Source organism: Rhopalosiphum padi, chromosome 4 (genome assembly GCF_020882245.1).
Source record: "Rhopalosiphum padi isolate XX-2018 chromosome 4, ASM2088224v1, whole genome shotgun sequence".
Classification (NCBI taxonomy): domain Eukaryota; kingdom Metazoa; phylum Arthropoda; class Insecta; order Hemiptera; family Aphididae; genus Rhopalosiphum; species Rhopalosiphum padi.
Window position 1 is genome coordinate 6,302,293 of NC_083600.1, and position 19,289 is coordinate 6,321,581.

At 28.3% G+C, this 19,289-nt stretch overlaps 2 protein-coding genes across 2 annotated transcripts; both read right to left on the bottom strand.

Annotated features, from left to right (window-relative positions):
* Nucleotides 1-219: 219 nt before the first annotated feature.
* LOC132928186 (3-ketoacyl-CoA thiolase, mitochondrial) lies at nt 220-3,968 on the bottom strand. Its single transcript, XM_060992665.1, has 8 exons — nt 3,673-3,968; nt 3,407-3,573; nt 3,138-3,269; nt 2,784-3,048; nt 2,508-2,683; nt 1,781-1,981; nt 1,562-1,716; nt 220-523 (listed from the first exon to the last, which is right to left on the bottom strand). Exons 1-8 carry the CDS (start codon nt 3,686-3,688, stop codon nt 442-444), a joined length of 1,194 nt encoding a protein of 397 aa, XP_060848648.1. The 5' UTR covers nt 3,689-3,968; the 3' UTR covers nt 220-441.
* Nucleotides 3,969-4,474: 506 nt separating this feature from the next.
* On the bottom strand, nt 4,475-11,306 carry LOC132929606 (protein yellow-like). The gene is made up of 5 exons (XM_060995077.1): nt 11,014-11,306; nt 9,713-9,833; nt 8,847-9,213; nt 8,401-8,725; nt 4,475-7,170 (listed from the first exon to the last, which is right to left on the bottom strand). Exons 2-5 carry the CDS (start codon nt 9,831-9,833, stop codon nt 6,571-6,573), a joined length of 1,413 nt encoding a protein of 470 aa, XP_060851060.1. The 5' UTR covers nt 11,014-11,306; the 3' UTR covers nt 4,475-6,570.
* Nucleotides 11,307-19,289: the final 7,983 nt, after the last annotated feature.

Consider the following 19,289-nt stretch of genomic DNA (forward strand, 5'->3'; position numbering starts at 1 on the left):
GTCGCAGTTATATTTTCACATATCTTATGGACCACGGGGAGGTTCCAGGCCCCTCTGGTCCTTTTCTTAAATCCGTTTCTCCTTATGAAGCACGCATCGCTGCCATATAAGACAATGAAGAAAATCGATGAGAAGCATTCATAACTTGATGAACTAAAGCTTAAAATACATTTTTGAACTTTTACTAATGTGGTCATGTTAAAGAAGAACAGGTTGAACTTTTTATTTATAAATAAAAATATATTAATTTCAAAAAACTTTTATTAAATTAATATAAAATATATGGGTAAATTTGTTGATAAGTAAATATATATTATAATTTATAAAAATAAATAAATAACAGTTGAGTATAATAGATGTTCTTTTTTTACACCAAAGTAAGAAGTTTTTGTGCATAAAACAATCCCAAAACCAGTCTTATTTAAAATGATAATGCACATGTTATACTTTCTCAACCAAGAGAGCAATACCCTGACCTCCTCCAATACAGGCAGAACCAATTCCATACTTTAGATTTTTACGTCTGAAACAAAAAAAATATATATATATATAAGTTTATTAGAAGGTTGGCTGTAAATTATATTACTGTTTAGTTTAGCATTACCATTTAATGCATTAAAAATATTAATATTCTGCTCATCATACCTAGACATGATTTTATTTTTTTATTAAAGAATTAAGGCTTCAACAGCAAAGATTATTAGTCTATAAGATTTTTACATAATGATAATGTTAGCAACATGATTTTCTTGATCAACATTTTTAAATACATTATTTTTTTTTCTTTGGCGGTTATCCAATAAATTTAAATTTTTAATAAATTAAAATGTTGAATTTTATTTAATAGGTTTAAAATATAAATATACATAAAATCCAAGTTAAATGATATAGATTTTATAGTTGGTCTATGAGAGAATTCAACTGTTTTTTTAATGTAGACTGACAGCAGCAAACTATGTTGAGTAACACTAACGTTACCAGTATGTTTATTAAGTGGGGGGTGCATCAACTGACATATAGGTTGGGATTTGTCTTAATTCTCATGTGGGTGGAGTATAAACCATAGACTTATAAAACATTAATATTTGTTTAAGTTTACTGTACTATCAGTAAAATACTAGATAATATAATGTTTGTTGGAGATAAAAGACATTTTGAACTTATTGAAATGCTTTTAAAAAACTAATTAATCATGTTACAAATTAATTACATAGTATTCTTAAGTATAAGTAATAAAAGCATTTTAAATTTAAAGAAAACAAATTAATTAAAAAAATGTTCAATATAATTTAAGTCTTAAATTAATATTTTAAACGTAAATTAATTGTACAGTGAAATTAATAACTAATTGGTAATAATACCAAAGTGTAATGTTTATTAAAATGTCTAATTAGTTGATATTTTTTATCAATGATTAATAAGTTTAATTGTAACAATTTTAACAATGCCCAACATTAAAAAGTGATGTAATATATAAATTACATAAAGAGGTCAAGTTAAATATACACTTCCTAGTTTTAAAGTTCCAATAATAAATGTGTTAAAAGAGTGACTCAGTTACCTGAGTTCATGAACAAGATGACTTGTAATTCTGGCTCCTGATGCTGCCAATGGATGCCCAATTGCAATAGCACCACCATTAACATTAAGTTTTTCAATGTCAAGTTTTAATTCTTTTTGGCAAGCAAGCGTTTGAGCTCCAAATGCTTCATTAATCTTAAAAATACATTATTCAATTTCAATTTTGAAGGAAACTTTTTGAAATAATAATTTAAGTTACCTCAACTAAATCAATATCATTAAGGGTTTTTCCAGTGAGGCTCAATAATTTTGAAATTGATGGAGCTGGACCAATACCCATTATGCTTGGATCAACACCTATGACTGAGTAACCAACTAATCTTGCCAGCGGAGTTAGAGAATGTTTTTTCAATGCTTCTTCACTAGCTAATATGACAGCTCCTGCACCATCACATATACCCTATTTATTAAATAAATTATGAAGAATACTGCTAACCTTTAAGAGAACATCATACCTGCATATGTTTTTTCTGTCTTACTTACGTACAATATAGCAAATTTGTGTTCAGCAGAATTCATTTTAATTGATTTTTTATCTATAATATTAGAGTCAATTGACTTATTAGAAAACTTATAGGTAAGAGTATTATTTAGGGCATCACGTAGGTTTTTAATAATATTTTAATTTTCAACTGAGTTATAGCTAATTATAATATTATAACTGTCTCATAACTCAGTTTAAAATAAAATTATTAATAAAAGCCTATGAGATGTCCTAGATTCTTACCTTTAAGTTTGAAAATAGATATAATAAATAGGTCAATTGGTTCTAATATTAAAGCTTACATTATAGAATGGATTCTGCTGAACAAAAATTTGCTATATTGTACGCTAATAAGATGGAGGAGACAACAGACAACACAAGCGGGTATTATGTCCTCTTAAGAAGAATAACATTACAAAGATTGCACCAAACATGCTCTTACAGATGCCGAACCAGCAGTTACAACTCCATCCTTTTTAAAAACTGTAGGTAATTTTCCTAATGTTTCAAGAGTAGTCTTTGGCTTTGGATGTTCATCGACATCAACAACTACATCTGTTTTTTTCACTTTTATGGTTACTGGAGCTAATTCAGCACTGAATACATTGTTATCATGTGCTTAAAAATAATTAAAAATTTATTAGTGCAATGTTTACTGATTTTGAACTTAAATAAAGTTATAACATTTTTAGTAATTTATTCTTTTTTTTTTTTTTACCTTTTTTCCATAAAGTTTGTGAACGTAAGGCAAATTCGTCTACTCCTTGTCTAGTGATTTTGTATTGTTCAGCTAATTTTTCTGCTGTCAATGCCATCGGTAATTTACAATATGTATCAGTTAATCCAGTCCAAAGACTGTCTTCAAAAGCATAAGCTGCTCCGAGAGGTATACCAAAACGGGCATTACGAACAACGTGTGGAGCTTGACTCATGCTGTCTACTCCTCCAGTCAATACAACATTAGACTCGCCACACATGATACTCTAATATAATACAAAATATGTGTTATCCAAGCTAAATATAAACAGGAAGTCATATATTATATTTCATAAGTTTGATTTGAAGTAAGTACCTGTGCCCCATTAACAATGGACTGGAATCCAGATCCACATAATCTGTTAACACCTAATGCATGACGATCTAGTGGAATTCCACAATGGAGTAGTACATGTCTGGGTAAAAATGCACCGTCTGAGGACGTGTTCTACAAATGCAAAACAGACATTATAAATTATTTGTTTTAGGAATATTATGTCTTTAATTAAATATCATACGCAATAAAATAATGTACAATGTACATATAACGTGTACATCATCATGTGTATGAGTGTATGTACTTACCATTAGAACATTTCCAATGACAACTGAATCGACAATTTTTGGGTCTACATTACCAGCTGCGAGTGCAGCTTTTGCAGCTATTATTTGCAGTTCAGTAGATGAAGTTTTCACAAACTTACCGCCGTACGTACCAAAGGGAGTTCTCTTAGCCGCCACAATAAAAACACCTGATACAATGGACAACAAATGGTTTTTTTTATTAAATTTCAATTATAAGAATTTCATAATATAACGATTGATTTGTTACATGACAATGCACAGTTTACCTTTTGCTAGAGCCATCTTGCGTAATGTAATTGATCAAATCTGAGGACAGTCTTTGAGAAATAACTCGTTCGATGGTCAAGCGTAGCTAGGCGACAGGCAATCACTGAGAGACGAGAGTGCGACTGGTGCGAGTTGCAAATTGGATTGAAGAACAATGAGTTGCAGTTATAATTATTATTGTTTTGGCATTGTGACACAGGTGTCAAGTACACTGTACACAACAGATGAACAGAAAAGTGGATAACACGTATTCGTAATACGTATTATAATGTATTATTATTCATTACCTAATCAAGTTCCAAAGTCAAATCTCAAATGATTAAAATAAAAATAAAAACTGATAAAGATAAGACCACTGCCGATCAGCTGTTGATTGTTGAACCGTGCATGGTCAATGGTCATTATGTGTTACGTCTCTGAATCTTCAGGTATTAAACAATTTAAACGTCAGTCCTCCTCACTCCTCACGAGTAAACTGGACAAATTGGCATTACTAACACACGACTACTAATTGTTCCATGACGTCCGTTGTTTAAATATTATTATTGGAAAAACGATAATATTAAACATTTTTCAAAACTAATAATCTCACCCTCAACATTTTTTGGATGTGTTATATTTTCTGTATTGTTTTTTTTTGTTCTATTTAAGATCACCCAATTTTTAGATTCATCTTACACACACAAACACAATAAAATGATAAAATTTCGTAAGTAATATGTAATATGTATATTTATTTTCATACATATCTATATACAAAAATATATACCTAATAATAATTTAAATACATTGGTACCGACTTTAGATTAAAATACATGTAATAATGTTATAATAAAATAAGGTTAATTACACAAAAATCAAAAAATATATATATTTTTAAATGCGTTAAAGATAATAAACTATTAAACTTACATTAAAATTAAAAATAATTGAATACACTATTTAAGTACATATTATGTACCTACTCTTTTGCGTCAAGGAGTGAACCAGAACGATTTTAGATTGCAGAGATTAATATAAGAACTAATATTGAGCTGTTCAGTGGTTTAAGTTGTTTATTATTAATTTTACTCATAATATTTGGTTTTGTGTAAAAGCGCTCAAAAGCTCATTACACCATTCTTGTCCATTTCAATTGATATGGTTCTTTATTATAGTATTAATTTTTTAAAAAAAATTAAATTTTTTATTATTGTTTATTTATAAATATATTATCTATACTTCAATAACTTATTTTTATCAAATTAGGTTATAGAAAACATTTATTTTTACAAGTATATACAATAATAGACAATAGTAGTATAGTACATAGGTATATACAATATACAAACCTAAAGCCGTGCATTGCAGAAAAAAATTACATACAATCATATGATTTATGGCTAGGTATACCTATATTATATGTGCTTATAAAACTAGAAATAGTATAAAGTATAAAACTGTAAGTATATACTATGTAGAGGAAATAACACTCAAATAACTAGATAACCAAAAATATTTTTTTTAATTATGGTATTATTGGTATTACGCACATGATAGATATATTTGATCTGTTTTCATGAGGTATTTGGAGATTTCGATGGCGCTTGTCGTTTGCAATATTACACACGATAACACAACAATTATTATTAACTAACACTTTTGTTTTTCCCTACTCTAATATTTTTCAAATTATCTAGACCACCATAAAATTTAATTGTCGACTTCTGCTATATAGGTATATAGTATTAATAGTATTATAGTGTAACACTGTAACTAAAGAATACATTTTTAACTAGGTATATGAGGTATAGGTACTAACTAATATTATTGTAACTTCTATGACAAATAGTTTTATAATAATATACAATAATAAATAATATTACTACCACACTAAATCTTATGAAAAATAATTAATTGAATTATTAAAAAATGATACTTTCAAGTTTCAGTTAACTTTCTTCAAGTTTAAAAAGATAAAATACACGAAACAAGAAGTTTGAAAATAGCATTTAGGATTTCTATTTATTTCTGTTTTTTTATATATAAATTACATAGGTAAAGTGCAAATTGTGTTTCAATATTTCTTAACCGTTAGATTACTGGATATCTATCACTAAATAGTAAATAGCATAAAAAGCTATCTTTTTAACGAAATGACAAATTATAGCTAACAGTTGTCATGAATATAGGATTTAACATGTTTTAATGTTGACTAGGTACCTCCCTACTGGCTACTACGCGTAACCCATTCGATCGCTTACCGGGTGAAATTTGATTGCTGCATTGCGAATCCGTACTATTTAAATTTTTCACGAAGAAAAACTATTTGGCACTCGTATTAAGTTGTAAATTATTAAGATAAATGATAATGATGATACGTTACAATATCGTTTAAACGTACTTGTGTGTTATATATATACATACATAATTTGCATGTTTACGTATCAAATATATAATAATATTGAGCAAATATAATAGGTAGATATGTCTTTTGTCCTAAATTTGGCAACAATTGAATTGCATTTCGGTTTTTATAACAATTTTAGTCACCGGTTTTTTTTTATTTCGGTTTATAACAGTGTTATTGCTGTAAAAAAAATTTCATAATCGTTATGAATAAAATTAGATAGTCATATATGTTTGCTAAACAGTATGTTATAATAACTAATATATATCCAAATAAATTTATGTTTTTTCTTTTTAAATTTTTAACACCGTTTTAGTTATGGTTTTGAATACCGATTTTTATTATTTTTCTTTTTTCTTTTTAAATTTCGAGTTTTACATACCTGCTAGGTATATATAATTATATATCACGTATAGTATTCGTTTTTATCCCGATTTTTGTTTTAACCGTTTTTTCAAGTCTTATATTGTTTAAGGAATCTTATATTATATTATATTATATTGAGTGGTTAGTTGGATTCGCAAACCGTACCTTTTACGACATCGTCCGTGTGCGCCACCATTATCCGGTAGTTGACCTGATTCGGGTCCGGTTTGCCGTACAGATACTTGTGCAGCCCGTTGCTGAGCATCCACACCCTTTGCGCGGGCTCCTTGTCTACCTTGAGGTCGTTGGGGAAGCTGAGCGGCGTCGGACCGCTGGACAACAGGCCCTGCGTGACCGACCCGAACGGACGTCCGGTATCCCAGCAGCCCACTTTGCCCGAGGTCACCAGGTTGTAGTACATGACGCCCTTCGCGTCCACCGCCATGCCGGACGACTGGCACGACTGGTGGCGCGCGCACCGCGACTCGTTGAGCGCGAAGAAGTGCTCGATGATGTCGCCCTCGCCGAGCGTACCGTTGCGCAGCGACGCGGTGGGCACGTAGAACTCGTTGTGGCTGGACAGCGAATGGAAGTAGAGCACCCGCTGCCCGACACCGCCGTCCGGCGACAGACACATGCCGAAAATGCCGTCCATCCAGTTGAACTTTATGCCGTCCATGCTGTAATGGCAATACAGCGGATCCGGATAGAAATACGGATGGTTGATCCGTCGAGAGACGTCCTATACGATAGTATAACAATAGTAGTAAGTATATTACAGTGCTCGACTTTGGGGGGAGGGGTTGAGCTAGAGGGCACAGAGGAGGAGGATACCCCAACTAATTTTTCAGAAATTTTAGCGTATCCCTACTACATTATTTTTGAGAGAAATGCACGGGATGTTAAAATTATAATACCTATGAAATAATATAGTGTCAGTTATCACGACTGTTTTCATTATTCACTAATATTTGTTATCAATTATTATAGATTTAAAGATTATTATTTTAATATTTTTGAATTTAATTTTCATTATCATCATTGCTATTAATACGATGTACCTACTGGCTCACCCTTTAATAGATTTATACCAAGTAGCTATGTAAAATCTCGGATAAGTGGTAAAAGATATATGCAAGAAAATTGTTATCCAAAAAGGATAAAATTAGAAAATAAAAAACAACATAAAACTAATAATAATTTATGGAACTATTTAAATATATTTATTAAAAATGGAAGTTTACGGAAGTTCCGTTAAAATGGAAGTTTTTTTTATTTATTTACCTTAATTATCCTTTTGAGTTTGTTATTATTTATAACTATAAATAAGGCAATAGGTACAGTAATAATTAAACATGTCTTATATTCAATTTTAGTTATTTTTATTTTTTAAATTGATTATTTATAAATATTTTTATATGATTTATTGAGGGGTATTAGAGCGTGCGAGAGCATAGCTTTTACGACTCAAAAAAATTTAACAAGTGATGGGGGGCGTTCTTTTTTTTTAAAGTAAACAGAGCCCCCTTACTTTAATTTTGCTAAGTCGAGCACTGAGTATATATAGGTATTACCTAACCTAACGATTTTATTGTTATCGTTGTCGATGTTCAAGCTTACATGACCGATTGGAGATTATTGCGCGCAAGCTGTTTAGACTTTAGATATATATATATACCAGTGGCGTTTATAGGGAGGGGGGTTAGGGGTTCAAACCTCTCCCAAAGTATATCGTTGGTACAGGCATTGATTTTGATTGTGTAATTAATTGAAATTTAAGAATGGAAATTTTTTATAACCCCCCCCCACGAAATTATTTTCTATATACGCCACTGGTATATACAATATACATATAATAATGTATGATACGTATATATTATTATGATGAGAACACCACGCGTTTATAAAAAACATAATTTTTTTAATAAGCACGATTGGTGTACTTTATGTATACATCTATATGTATAGGTACCTTTTTATAGCTGTAAACGACCAATCCGTATTGAAATACATCAGACATATAAGCATACGCGTCTTCGCAATTATTGTTGAGAATCTCGACAACAATGTTTGTGAACAGCGAATCTTTTAACGTTTGATTTGTTGGGATAATAAAACGCTTAATATGCGTGTCGGTTTTCAAATCGAATACATCTAGCTTGACCGGACAAATTTGATCGACCTTAGTTGCCAAGTTTATGGCGCCTGTGTCCAACACCCATAATCTATCACACTTGTCCACTTCCATCCGGAACACGGATACCAAACCATGACAGCGGTTCATATTACTAGCGTACCTGAAAATTTATGAGATACGATTATGGTTTTATGTTGTTCGTTATGATTTCGAACCACCCGACCGAATCGTGGTCGCCTCAATTATTAAATTAGAAAAAGAGATAAAAAAAAATAAATTACCAGTTCCACGAGGGATATGGTTTCAGCACTGGAGACTTGGTGTGACTGTTCAAATCCACATACGCTAGCGTTACTGGTATTCCCGGTCTCCATTGTGGCAGGCTTAAAAACATTTTGTTTTTCCACACTTCTAGCCCCAACAAAAGGTTGTTAACTGGTATAAATGCGCCGTTATTAATAGCCATCTGTCTTGTATCTTGATCGGGATATTCTAAATCTATTTGTCCCCACGTAAAACGATCTTTAAATCCCGTGTTTTCATTTCGGCCTTTTCTGTATGGTTTTTTCACAATTTTGCGTTTAGGGTAGTCTGTAGGAGTTTTGTTTCCCATCATCCACATAGATAATAGCCATGGCACCAGTACTTCTGAAATATTATAATTTAAAAACGTTAAAATAGAATAATATATAGGTAATAATAAAATAATAATAATTATAAGTTATATAGTATAGCAGCTGAAATAATAGCTAGCTGTCTATATATATATTATTGATTTAAAATCAAAATTATCACACGTATGTTGAATTATGAATAATAAATATATTTACTAATTTATTTCATAAAAGTATAGACATTACATTATATTTTTAAGTTTTTTTAATATTTTTCTTGAAGTTTAATCGAATCTATTGTATTACCTATTAGCTCACAGTATTATAATATAGTATAGTTAATAACTGTAAGAGTTGTTTCACGGTAGATTTGTTAAAAATTAGCAATAGTTGCTTATTACCTGACCGTTTTGGTATCAAGAGAAACACTTTTCCCTTTTACTTTATTAAAAAAAAATCATTTTTATCTACGTCCAGGGCCTTCAAGTTAGTGAGCTCGGAAGCCATTAATTTAACGAATTTTGAATCATTACCTGTTGATGACACTGGGAAGTTTACTTGGCTTACTGTTGAAACTTCAGCATGTTGCTGTGGTTTCATCCAGTTGTAGTCTGCAGGCCAAACGTATGAGTGAGGTTGGTCGTATTGACCCATCTAAAAAAAAATATTAGCAATACGATATGATTTAATTAATTGCCTTATGTTTTTGTTATTTTCTCAAGAAAATTTATAATTTGAAAAGAAAATTCCAACAAATATATTTGATAATTTACAAAATTTCAAGTGTTAAAGTCAAGCTACCAAATATAGGCACAGAACAACGAGTTGTACCTAGAAATATAAACTATAATATCTATTATAATTACACTAATATAATATTATGTAAAAATAAGCATTTTTCTAATCATCAAAATAAATTAACTATATTTAATGTAGGTTACGGTTATTTTATCTAGTATACTATGATATATATAGGTACCTATAGTCAAGTTACTGTCAATAATTATTGCCGTAATATCAAATTCTATTGCGGTAATACTTACTGGAGCGAATCGGTGTGTTATTTTAAACGTTTGTTAAATGTGTACAAATAGTACTTTACTGATCTACGGGTATACCGTAAATGTATAAATTTATTTATATATGTATTATGTATTATATACACATTTTAACTTAGTAAGAAAATTATTTACCAGTAAATACAATTTTAATGGTTAAATAAATATTGGTATATGTTTTTATGAAAATAACTAAAATGCAAGTATAAAATAATTTGATGTTAACGTACCTGAAAGACATATCTACGCATATAATTATTAGGGTACTTAACTATTCTAATATATTTTCTTATAATTAGGTACTACTAGATGGAATTACAAACTAATAATAAATTAATAAAATATTGTGTAAGTATTTTCAATGTTTTAAAAAAACATATATTATTTAAGATTTATAATAATATGATTTATATTGTACTGCGATTACATGCGAGTAATTGAAAGGTATTGCACATTTTTATTTCATGAATGTTAAAGACAAGTATTATAAATTACAAGAAACGAGTATACAATTAATACAAAATTTATTATAGTGTATACAATTTAAAATTCAAAAAGTTATAAAAAATATATTTAATGTTTGAATTACGAAAAAAATATTTTGCTGTATATAATGCAATGTCATACTGCAACATGTAAATACATAATTTCAAATTATTTTTTATTAAATCCTGTTATTCGGACATCAAACGACGATTAAACATTTTGTGCGAGTTAATTATCTGTAATACGTATAATAGATATGTCATATGTGTGTACGGGTATTTAGTACTTACTGTAAGTTTGTGACAAATCCACTTTTAACGACAACCGTAATGTATAAGTGCAGTGGTTTAGGTAGGTACCTAATTGGTGTATACTGTGACTCGCGGAGAACACGTCGGAGTGTCTATAGGTTATCGTTTGATTCTGATTCGCATGAGAGACGTTAACGAAGTTAATGCGGCGTTGGAGTCGAAACAGCGACTAAAGACTGAACGGTCCAAACAGCGAACGTGCAGTAATAATAATAATGGTTTCACTCAATCATGCACAACAATGGTCACCGTGTTGTGGCAGACGTCATCGTCGTCGCCACCGCAGTGTTCCGCGCAATCGCGTTAGATATTCCCGACTAGGATATACAATACGAGCAGATCTTTATGAAGTCATGATAGTTGAATGAAAAACTACGTGTTCAGCAGACTAAATTACTATGAAAAAAAAAATTAAATTAATTAATTCCAAATAAACGGTCGTTTTGCAATTATATTAGGTGCCCTGCATATTTGGTCCAACTATAAATAAACCAACAGTGACTACGTAACAATAATATTCATAATTTATTCTGTACAGTCTCGATTTGTATATCGTTCGTTACTGTTCATTATAAAATGTCAACTTTTAAGCGATTTAATGTAAAATTTAGGTATATCTAATAGTTGTTGAGCACTCGTAAAAAAGCAATGCATTGTAGAATATTAATTGTGTATTGTTACTGGTTAGTGTATAATTTGTGAAAATTTATTTGGAATAAACTTTCCGTTCATTTTTTTAATACAATATTGCCTATAAGCTCATAAAAATGTAAAGGATTTTGTAGTTTAGAAGCATGGGAAATTGGGAGGATATGCGAGGATGTAATTTCATTTGACTCATATTTTAACGAAAAAACTTTGGAAAATGTCTTTAAAGATCGGGAAGACAAGGGTAAAGCAATGCTACTGTTGCGGTGGACGACGCACACGCTGATGAATTGCAGTGGTTGGGAGGTGAAATGGCGAGTAAAGGTATCGGTGAAGGACGAAGTTGACATGAAAAATATTGTAGAAGGTATATGCAGAGGATAAAGGACTGCAGGGCTGTCACCAGTAACTTACTTCGCAACAACAATGATGCGGCAGAAAGAGATCAAGTGGAAGAACGAAACACAAGGGCGTCGGGTTCTTCAGATTAGCCAGCGAAGGTTAAAAAGCATTATTTATTCGATGCGAAGAAAAAATGGAATTAAAATAACAACTGCATGTATAGTGTACGCTGAAGCAAAAGATAAAGAAGGTACTAAGGGTAGAGCCTATTGCATGACCTTTAAAAAAATATTGTTTCCGTATACTCATATTTATATAATATATGCTACAGTGGGATCTAGATAAAAATGTCCAAAATAAACTAGGGAAAACTCTTTGTTTAGAATTTAAAATAAGATAAAATATTTATCATATATATTATTTAAAAATCAGATAATTTACAAAAACATATATAGTACTTAATTAAAGTTTATAAACGTCAATGATAAACATTTAAACAAATTTTCAATACTTCTTTTTATTATTGTTGTACTCAAATATATTTATTTTTATTTTTCTTGCATATTATTATTATTACAATGTCAATGAATTTTGGTTTTCAACACATGTTGTATGGTATATGATGTATATCCATTTAAACACAACTTATTATTTTTTTTGTTTGATTTAATAATGTCTGCCATTTTCAATCTTCTACTTAATAAAATAACACGCACGCACGCTTAAATGTTTCCAATGAAAATTCAGAATTGGAACAGATATTTTATGTTACGTTATAAAATTGTCTCGACAATATTATCGTAATAAACGTAACAGGGTTATTACGATAAGATTTATACGACACACCTTTATATGTTATATATATAGGTATAAATACCTACAGATATTAGATAGATATGTACAGAAGAATCTGTATATTACAGATATCAAAGACTCGTAATAGACAATATACAGTTTTTGACAAGGATAGCTAATGTTACAGAGTGTTCACATTTTATTCTATTCGATGCTTACATTTTTTGGATTTCGGACATGTTTACCACAAAAATTCTTGGTTTCGGACATATTCACCACGGACATTTTTTCTGGACATTTTTGTTGAATACATCTACTATGTGCTATCTATACCATAAAATGCTATTTACCAAAACACTGTATTTACATTGTATTTTTTTATTTTTTTGGTTTTGCTAAAAACTAAGACTAGTAGACATTTGAAACTTTTACCAAATATTTATATTAGCATTTTCTATATTTTGTAGTTTTTTAAACGACATTTGATTTTTTTCTATAAATGTTGAAAAACAAATTATCACGTAATCAAAAACTCTGAAAATTTAAGCTAGGTTCCTCATAACTTTTTTATATACAAATTTAAAAATGTCGAAAATACATTATTAAATATTAAGAGTAATTTTATGTTATTGCCTATTATTTTATACTGTAGTATTAGTACTAATAGTAAAATAAACTAATGCAACAATCTATTTATACAATAATAGACATAGACTGACAAACCGTCTCCATCACGAATAATTTTTCGGTAATGCAATGATCTTTCTTTAAAATTGGAGTCTAAATTTAATATCACATCCATTATAGTGACCAACCTAAATAGGTACTCTATGACGAGGTACACTTAAATCCTACCGAATAGCAAGGTAGTAAACTAATTTATCCCTTTTTTATTTGATTTCCGCATACTATAAGATTACTTTATAAGTATAACTAACAGATGACGTATAAATTATAAACATGATTTGTGTATGTACAAAACTATCAAATATACATATTATGTAATAAAATATGCCAACTTAATACTTATTCAGTGCCTAGGTAATATAATTTAAGTAAGTAGTTTTAAATAATGTTAAACTATTAATAATATATTAGTCTTTACTTACTCAAATAATAATTGTCAAAAGTATCTATTACAACACTTATGTCTGATTATATATATACTAGAACCTAAATAGACATTACGTACAATTGTAATTATATTAATTTTTTAAGAAAATATTTTATATCTAAAGTCTAATAAATAATATAGACATTTTACGATAAAAATGATTCATTTTACTTAGTTGTTTTTATTATTAGAGAGAAACCTACGTAGATTGTTTTCAATATTTTTATGTCAATTTTGAAAATTGTAAAATTTTATATTCCTATATTATATTATTTATTTTATATATTATTATGTATATTTAATAAATAAATCGTAATAGTGAAAACATTCTTTAATATTGAAATCTTATGGGGGTATGTATGGACACGATTTTAAAATATTTCTGCAATCACACGAGTACATAATATTTAATTTATTTTAAAACGCCACAGCAGGCAGTTTGATTCTACCTTTCAAATGGATGAATGTTAGATAGACACTTACGTAGCTATGTGTATAATATACTATTATGTAATATGTACAAAGATAGAAACATTGTAGTGAATATAGTGGTATATAGGACCAATTATTTTCTAACCATTATTTTATATTTAAGACGTAATCATATCATGACGTGGTGATTTAAAAATAATATTTAATAACTTCGTTTTTATTAAAATTTTGTTAGAATGACAAACTATTATTATTAGTTTAAATAAAACGAGTATGTTTTTAAATTGGTTATACATTTTTTATATAATATTAATTTAAAGTTATCTTTGATAAAATATTATAAAATCGAATAATATAAGTATTAGCTATACTACCTAACCTGATCGAATTTTTCGTTCCGCTTATTATGCACTGCAATAAGTATTTAGTCGTAATCGTTATGATTTACGAATATACTAGGTACAGTATATTATGGTGACTATATAGGTGCACAAATCTATAGAATGACCACATTTTACATTTTAACTCTTCTACCATAAAAAATATGTTATTTATATTAAAGAGAAATGTGTGATGTTACTTCTGTACTAATATTAAAAATTTATGAAAATAAATAATATTAGCCTATGATACGTATTTTTATAAAATTGTACAATTGTATGTACTTAACACAATGCAACAAAAAAAAGTATCATCTTACGAAATAAGAGTATCTGCCGTCTGGTCACAATAATTAATACCTACACCACGCATGTTAAGATTAATTTTTTAACATTTTTTTTTAATAGGTAGGTGTAAATAGCAATATATATAATTAATATTATGATAAACGTATTAATTGTGTACGTACATATTTTTTTTACATATAAATTAAAATATTATGACTGAACTTTCAAAGTACATTTTTCTTGATTTTTAAAAACTATCTCCTTAAGTACAAACTTTTTGAAAATTGTACTTAATTTACATAGTATGCGTTTAGAAAAATATTTTTTTAATTTTTTTTTTTAACTTTATTATAAGGTTTGTATTATAGTCATCTACTTAAGCAGAAAAGACGTATACTCATGATTTTGTTTTGTAAAAAATCGATGTCTTAAAAATAAGATAAACTCCACTCATACCTTACAAGATTACTTAAGTAACAGATAGAGTTAAAATATTGGTATAATATTATAATCCTTCCTTAAAAATTAAGAAAACAAACTACACAAATACATAATATTCTCGACTATAGGCTAAAGAAATTGATTTACATTAATATTATTTTTATATTTACAATAATTTATAAATTTGACTTTTTTAAACTTTATATGTTTATATTTTTAAAAACATTCAATTATAATGATACAAATATACAATTTATAACGTATAAACGAAATTATTATCAACTTGGGAGAGTTTACAATCGCCCATCCTCGAGACATAACTATATAGTAGATAATCAAATAATGCACCACCTTACCTGCGTGCACTGACCTGCTCCTTTTATTACGCTTCGTTTATACCAATATAATGTCCTATGAAGAGATCAGAAAGATGTATTCAACATTTTTTTACAAGAATAGAAAGTGGCTAACCTTATTAAACAGTTAACTTTTATTATAATTTCAATTTTATTATTTAAGCAATATATTTTAGCTGTCATGAATATTATTGAATTACTTTTATACTTATATGATCAAATACGTATTTATTATAAAGATTGTTTCGAATACTTGAAGTGTAGTTTTGTACTTTTTCAATTATCTAATAACTCTTTTAGAATTGTTCCATCTTGATAAAGTTACTCCTTTCTAATATTCTCTTATAATCTATTTTCGTAAAATATCACTTGGCCTTTCTAACGATTGTTGAATGACTTGCTGCTTTATTAAATTCTCAGCACATATTGTATTCAAGAAAAAATGGTCATTATAAAGTATTTATTGATTATTCATAAAAAATACCAAAATTTTATCAACAATTATTGGGGGGGGGGGGTTTACAAAAATTATCCGTGCCTACTATACTTGCATCCGAAATTATTATCAGTAGGTAATAAGTTGCGTCCCACAAAAAAAAGATTCAAAAAGGGTCACAGCCTATTTGCGTTTCCGTATAATAGCTTTTTTATAACTGAGTTGTGTAATAAAAAAATGTTCATGTTGTACATTTTGTTATGATAATAATAAAAATAATTATAATTCGATTTAAACATAGTTTTATAATATAATTCAAAACACTACAAACATATGTAAATATGTAATGATAATAACTTTTGTCTAATATTCATGATAATAATTATAGTTCAAGTATCTATGAACTTAAAGAGCTTATTATATTTATTGAAATTTAAATGCAATTTTCATTATAAAATTTAATGGTGAAATTACGTATTTTTTAAACTTGATTTTTTTTCAAGTATTCTTATTTTAAAGGTTTTTTTTTTTGTATTAATACTGTTAATTAATACATATATATTAATCTGAAATGATTTTAAAACGACAATGAATTTGAAAATATGTGGATGATTAAAGTAAAAATATAAATTAAAATTTGAGTGAAAAGCTCTACACGAAATTGTTGTTCTTTGTAAACTATTTGAATATTCATACCAAACACGTGAAGGGAATTTAAAACTTTCAGAAATATAGTTATTTAATATATTATAGTCTGTAAATTATTCATAACCAGTTGGAGCAATGGACATAAAATCAAACACAAACACATCACTCACCATTTAAGGAGGTAAAAAAGGTAGTCCAAAAAAGCTCCTTAAAAATTTACCAATTTCTGTGTTTGTTCCGAAGTCATTGGTTAAACCAATAGCTTGAATTTTACGCCACCTATATAGTGAGTATTGATATACACGCATGGCCACGTGGGTACAAATAGTAATGTTTATTAATTATTATACAGTACAGTTTATGGGCTATTGATTTTAGTAACTCGATAATACCTATTGTTAATAAATAATAATTATAATACAATCGAATTGCTTCCCCGAAATGGGACGCAAGTTACCGGTTAAGCTTACTATTAGAAACCTGTTTTTTGGACGCAAGTAACATATGCAATCAAATTATCGTGGAGTCTGCTAATGAGTTTAATACTTATTTAATCATAAAATGTGTATGTTATTCTTATTCACAATATGGTATTCAGTGTTATAGTGGTTACACGACATACGTAGCAGTGAGATAGATCTATAGTTTAAGATATAGGCCCGACCCCAAAGGTTTTTTTGGCCTTACCGTTAGGTTAACCACTTAAACATCGTCACATACTATTATTGCAGTATTATTAAGTTCATCTCATTATTGTGCCTTTTAACGCTCATCATTATTTTTTACCTTGACTGATCAAACATTTTAGTATCTACTGTAATAATGTCGCTTTTACTTGTTCGTTAAGAAAATATATTGTATCTAAATCTAATTTCTCTCCTCATTAAGTATTATCATTGATTATCAATGGTACTATCCATAATTATTTTAGGATGTATAAAATAAATGTCTTGATATTATAAATAGTTATACTGCTTATGATGTACCTATAATGCCTACCATAAGATTTTTTTATTTAATATATAATTATCTGTGACTAGGCTATCTATTAATTGACGAGAAAGAGAATTACATTTTTTTAAACATTGCGATCGGTAAAAATAGGATACCTAGGTATAGTATTAAAAATATAGTATACATATATTATACAAATTATTACCACTTTATTACGGGTATTATTTATTTAGGCTTTGTGTTTGTGTACTTAAATATATAATTAATATATATATATATTTATTTAAAGATTTTCATCATTGAATGTTATCAGTCTACTTTCGATTAAAGTTTAATACGATAAGTTATAAGATCTTAGATAAATATATAATTACGAGTATGCACACATAACTTTAATAAGCTGAACAGTTTAACTTTATTAGAAGGTACGTAACTCATTTTATATTACCTACATACATTCTTCACTCCTCAAATATATAATAACGAATTAATTCAACAGACAACAATATATTTTAAAATGTATTTTGTCCCATCTAGCCGGGGTAAATATACTGATTTATAATAAATATAAATATCTTCTATTACTACAAAATACCTATTGAATCAATAAATCAATTGATAATATTGTATTCATAAAATATATTATCTACACAATAATTTTATTTACAGAATCACGTTTTGTACATAGATTTATCAAACATATTTCCAACATTCAATCACAGTTAACTGCTAACGACAATTTCATCAAAACAATGCAGCTGTCAAAAAAAAAATACTAACCGAACGAGAGCGAAGTTCCAATATTGACAAGAGACGGTATAATACAACTTGTACTTGTATTGTACCACTTACAAAACGGTAGGGCGCAGATAAAGTGAAGCTCTACCGCAAACGATAATCATGAAAATCCTTAATGAGAGTATGAGGACTGTGGTTATTTAAAATTTAAAATTATATTTAAAAACTGATAAACATTTGGAACTTATTTTATAAAAGTTAAATTTATCTCAACCTTATTTATTTATGAATTTATATATAATTTTGTATTATATGTGCCTACCTATTCTTGATGGTTTCATAAAATAAATATTAATTTGATATACCTATTACTAGAGTTTGCCTATAGACTATAGCCTATGTATATAGAGTAGGTATTTGGTATGTTTATTGTATATTACTGTATTATTAGTGTATATATTATAATATCGTATGTATAAATATATTTGTTAATTTTTATTAAAATAATGTGATAAAAATTAAAATATGAAGTAAATATGAATTTTGTAATTTTATTGTAATAAAATTAAAGCCTTACCACCATGACTTCAAACATAATTATTATTTTAAATAACCATGTCTAATTTTTTTTTAATTATTATACGTTAAATAATTTTCATATTTAACACCATTACATTACCTAT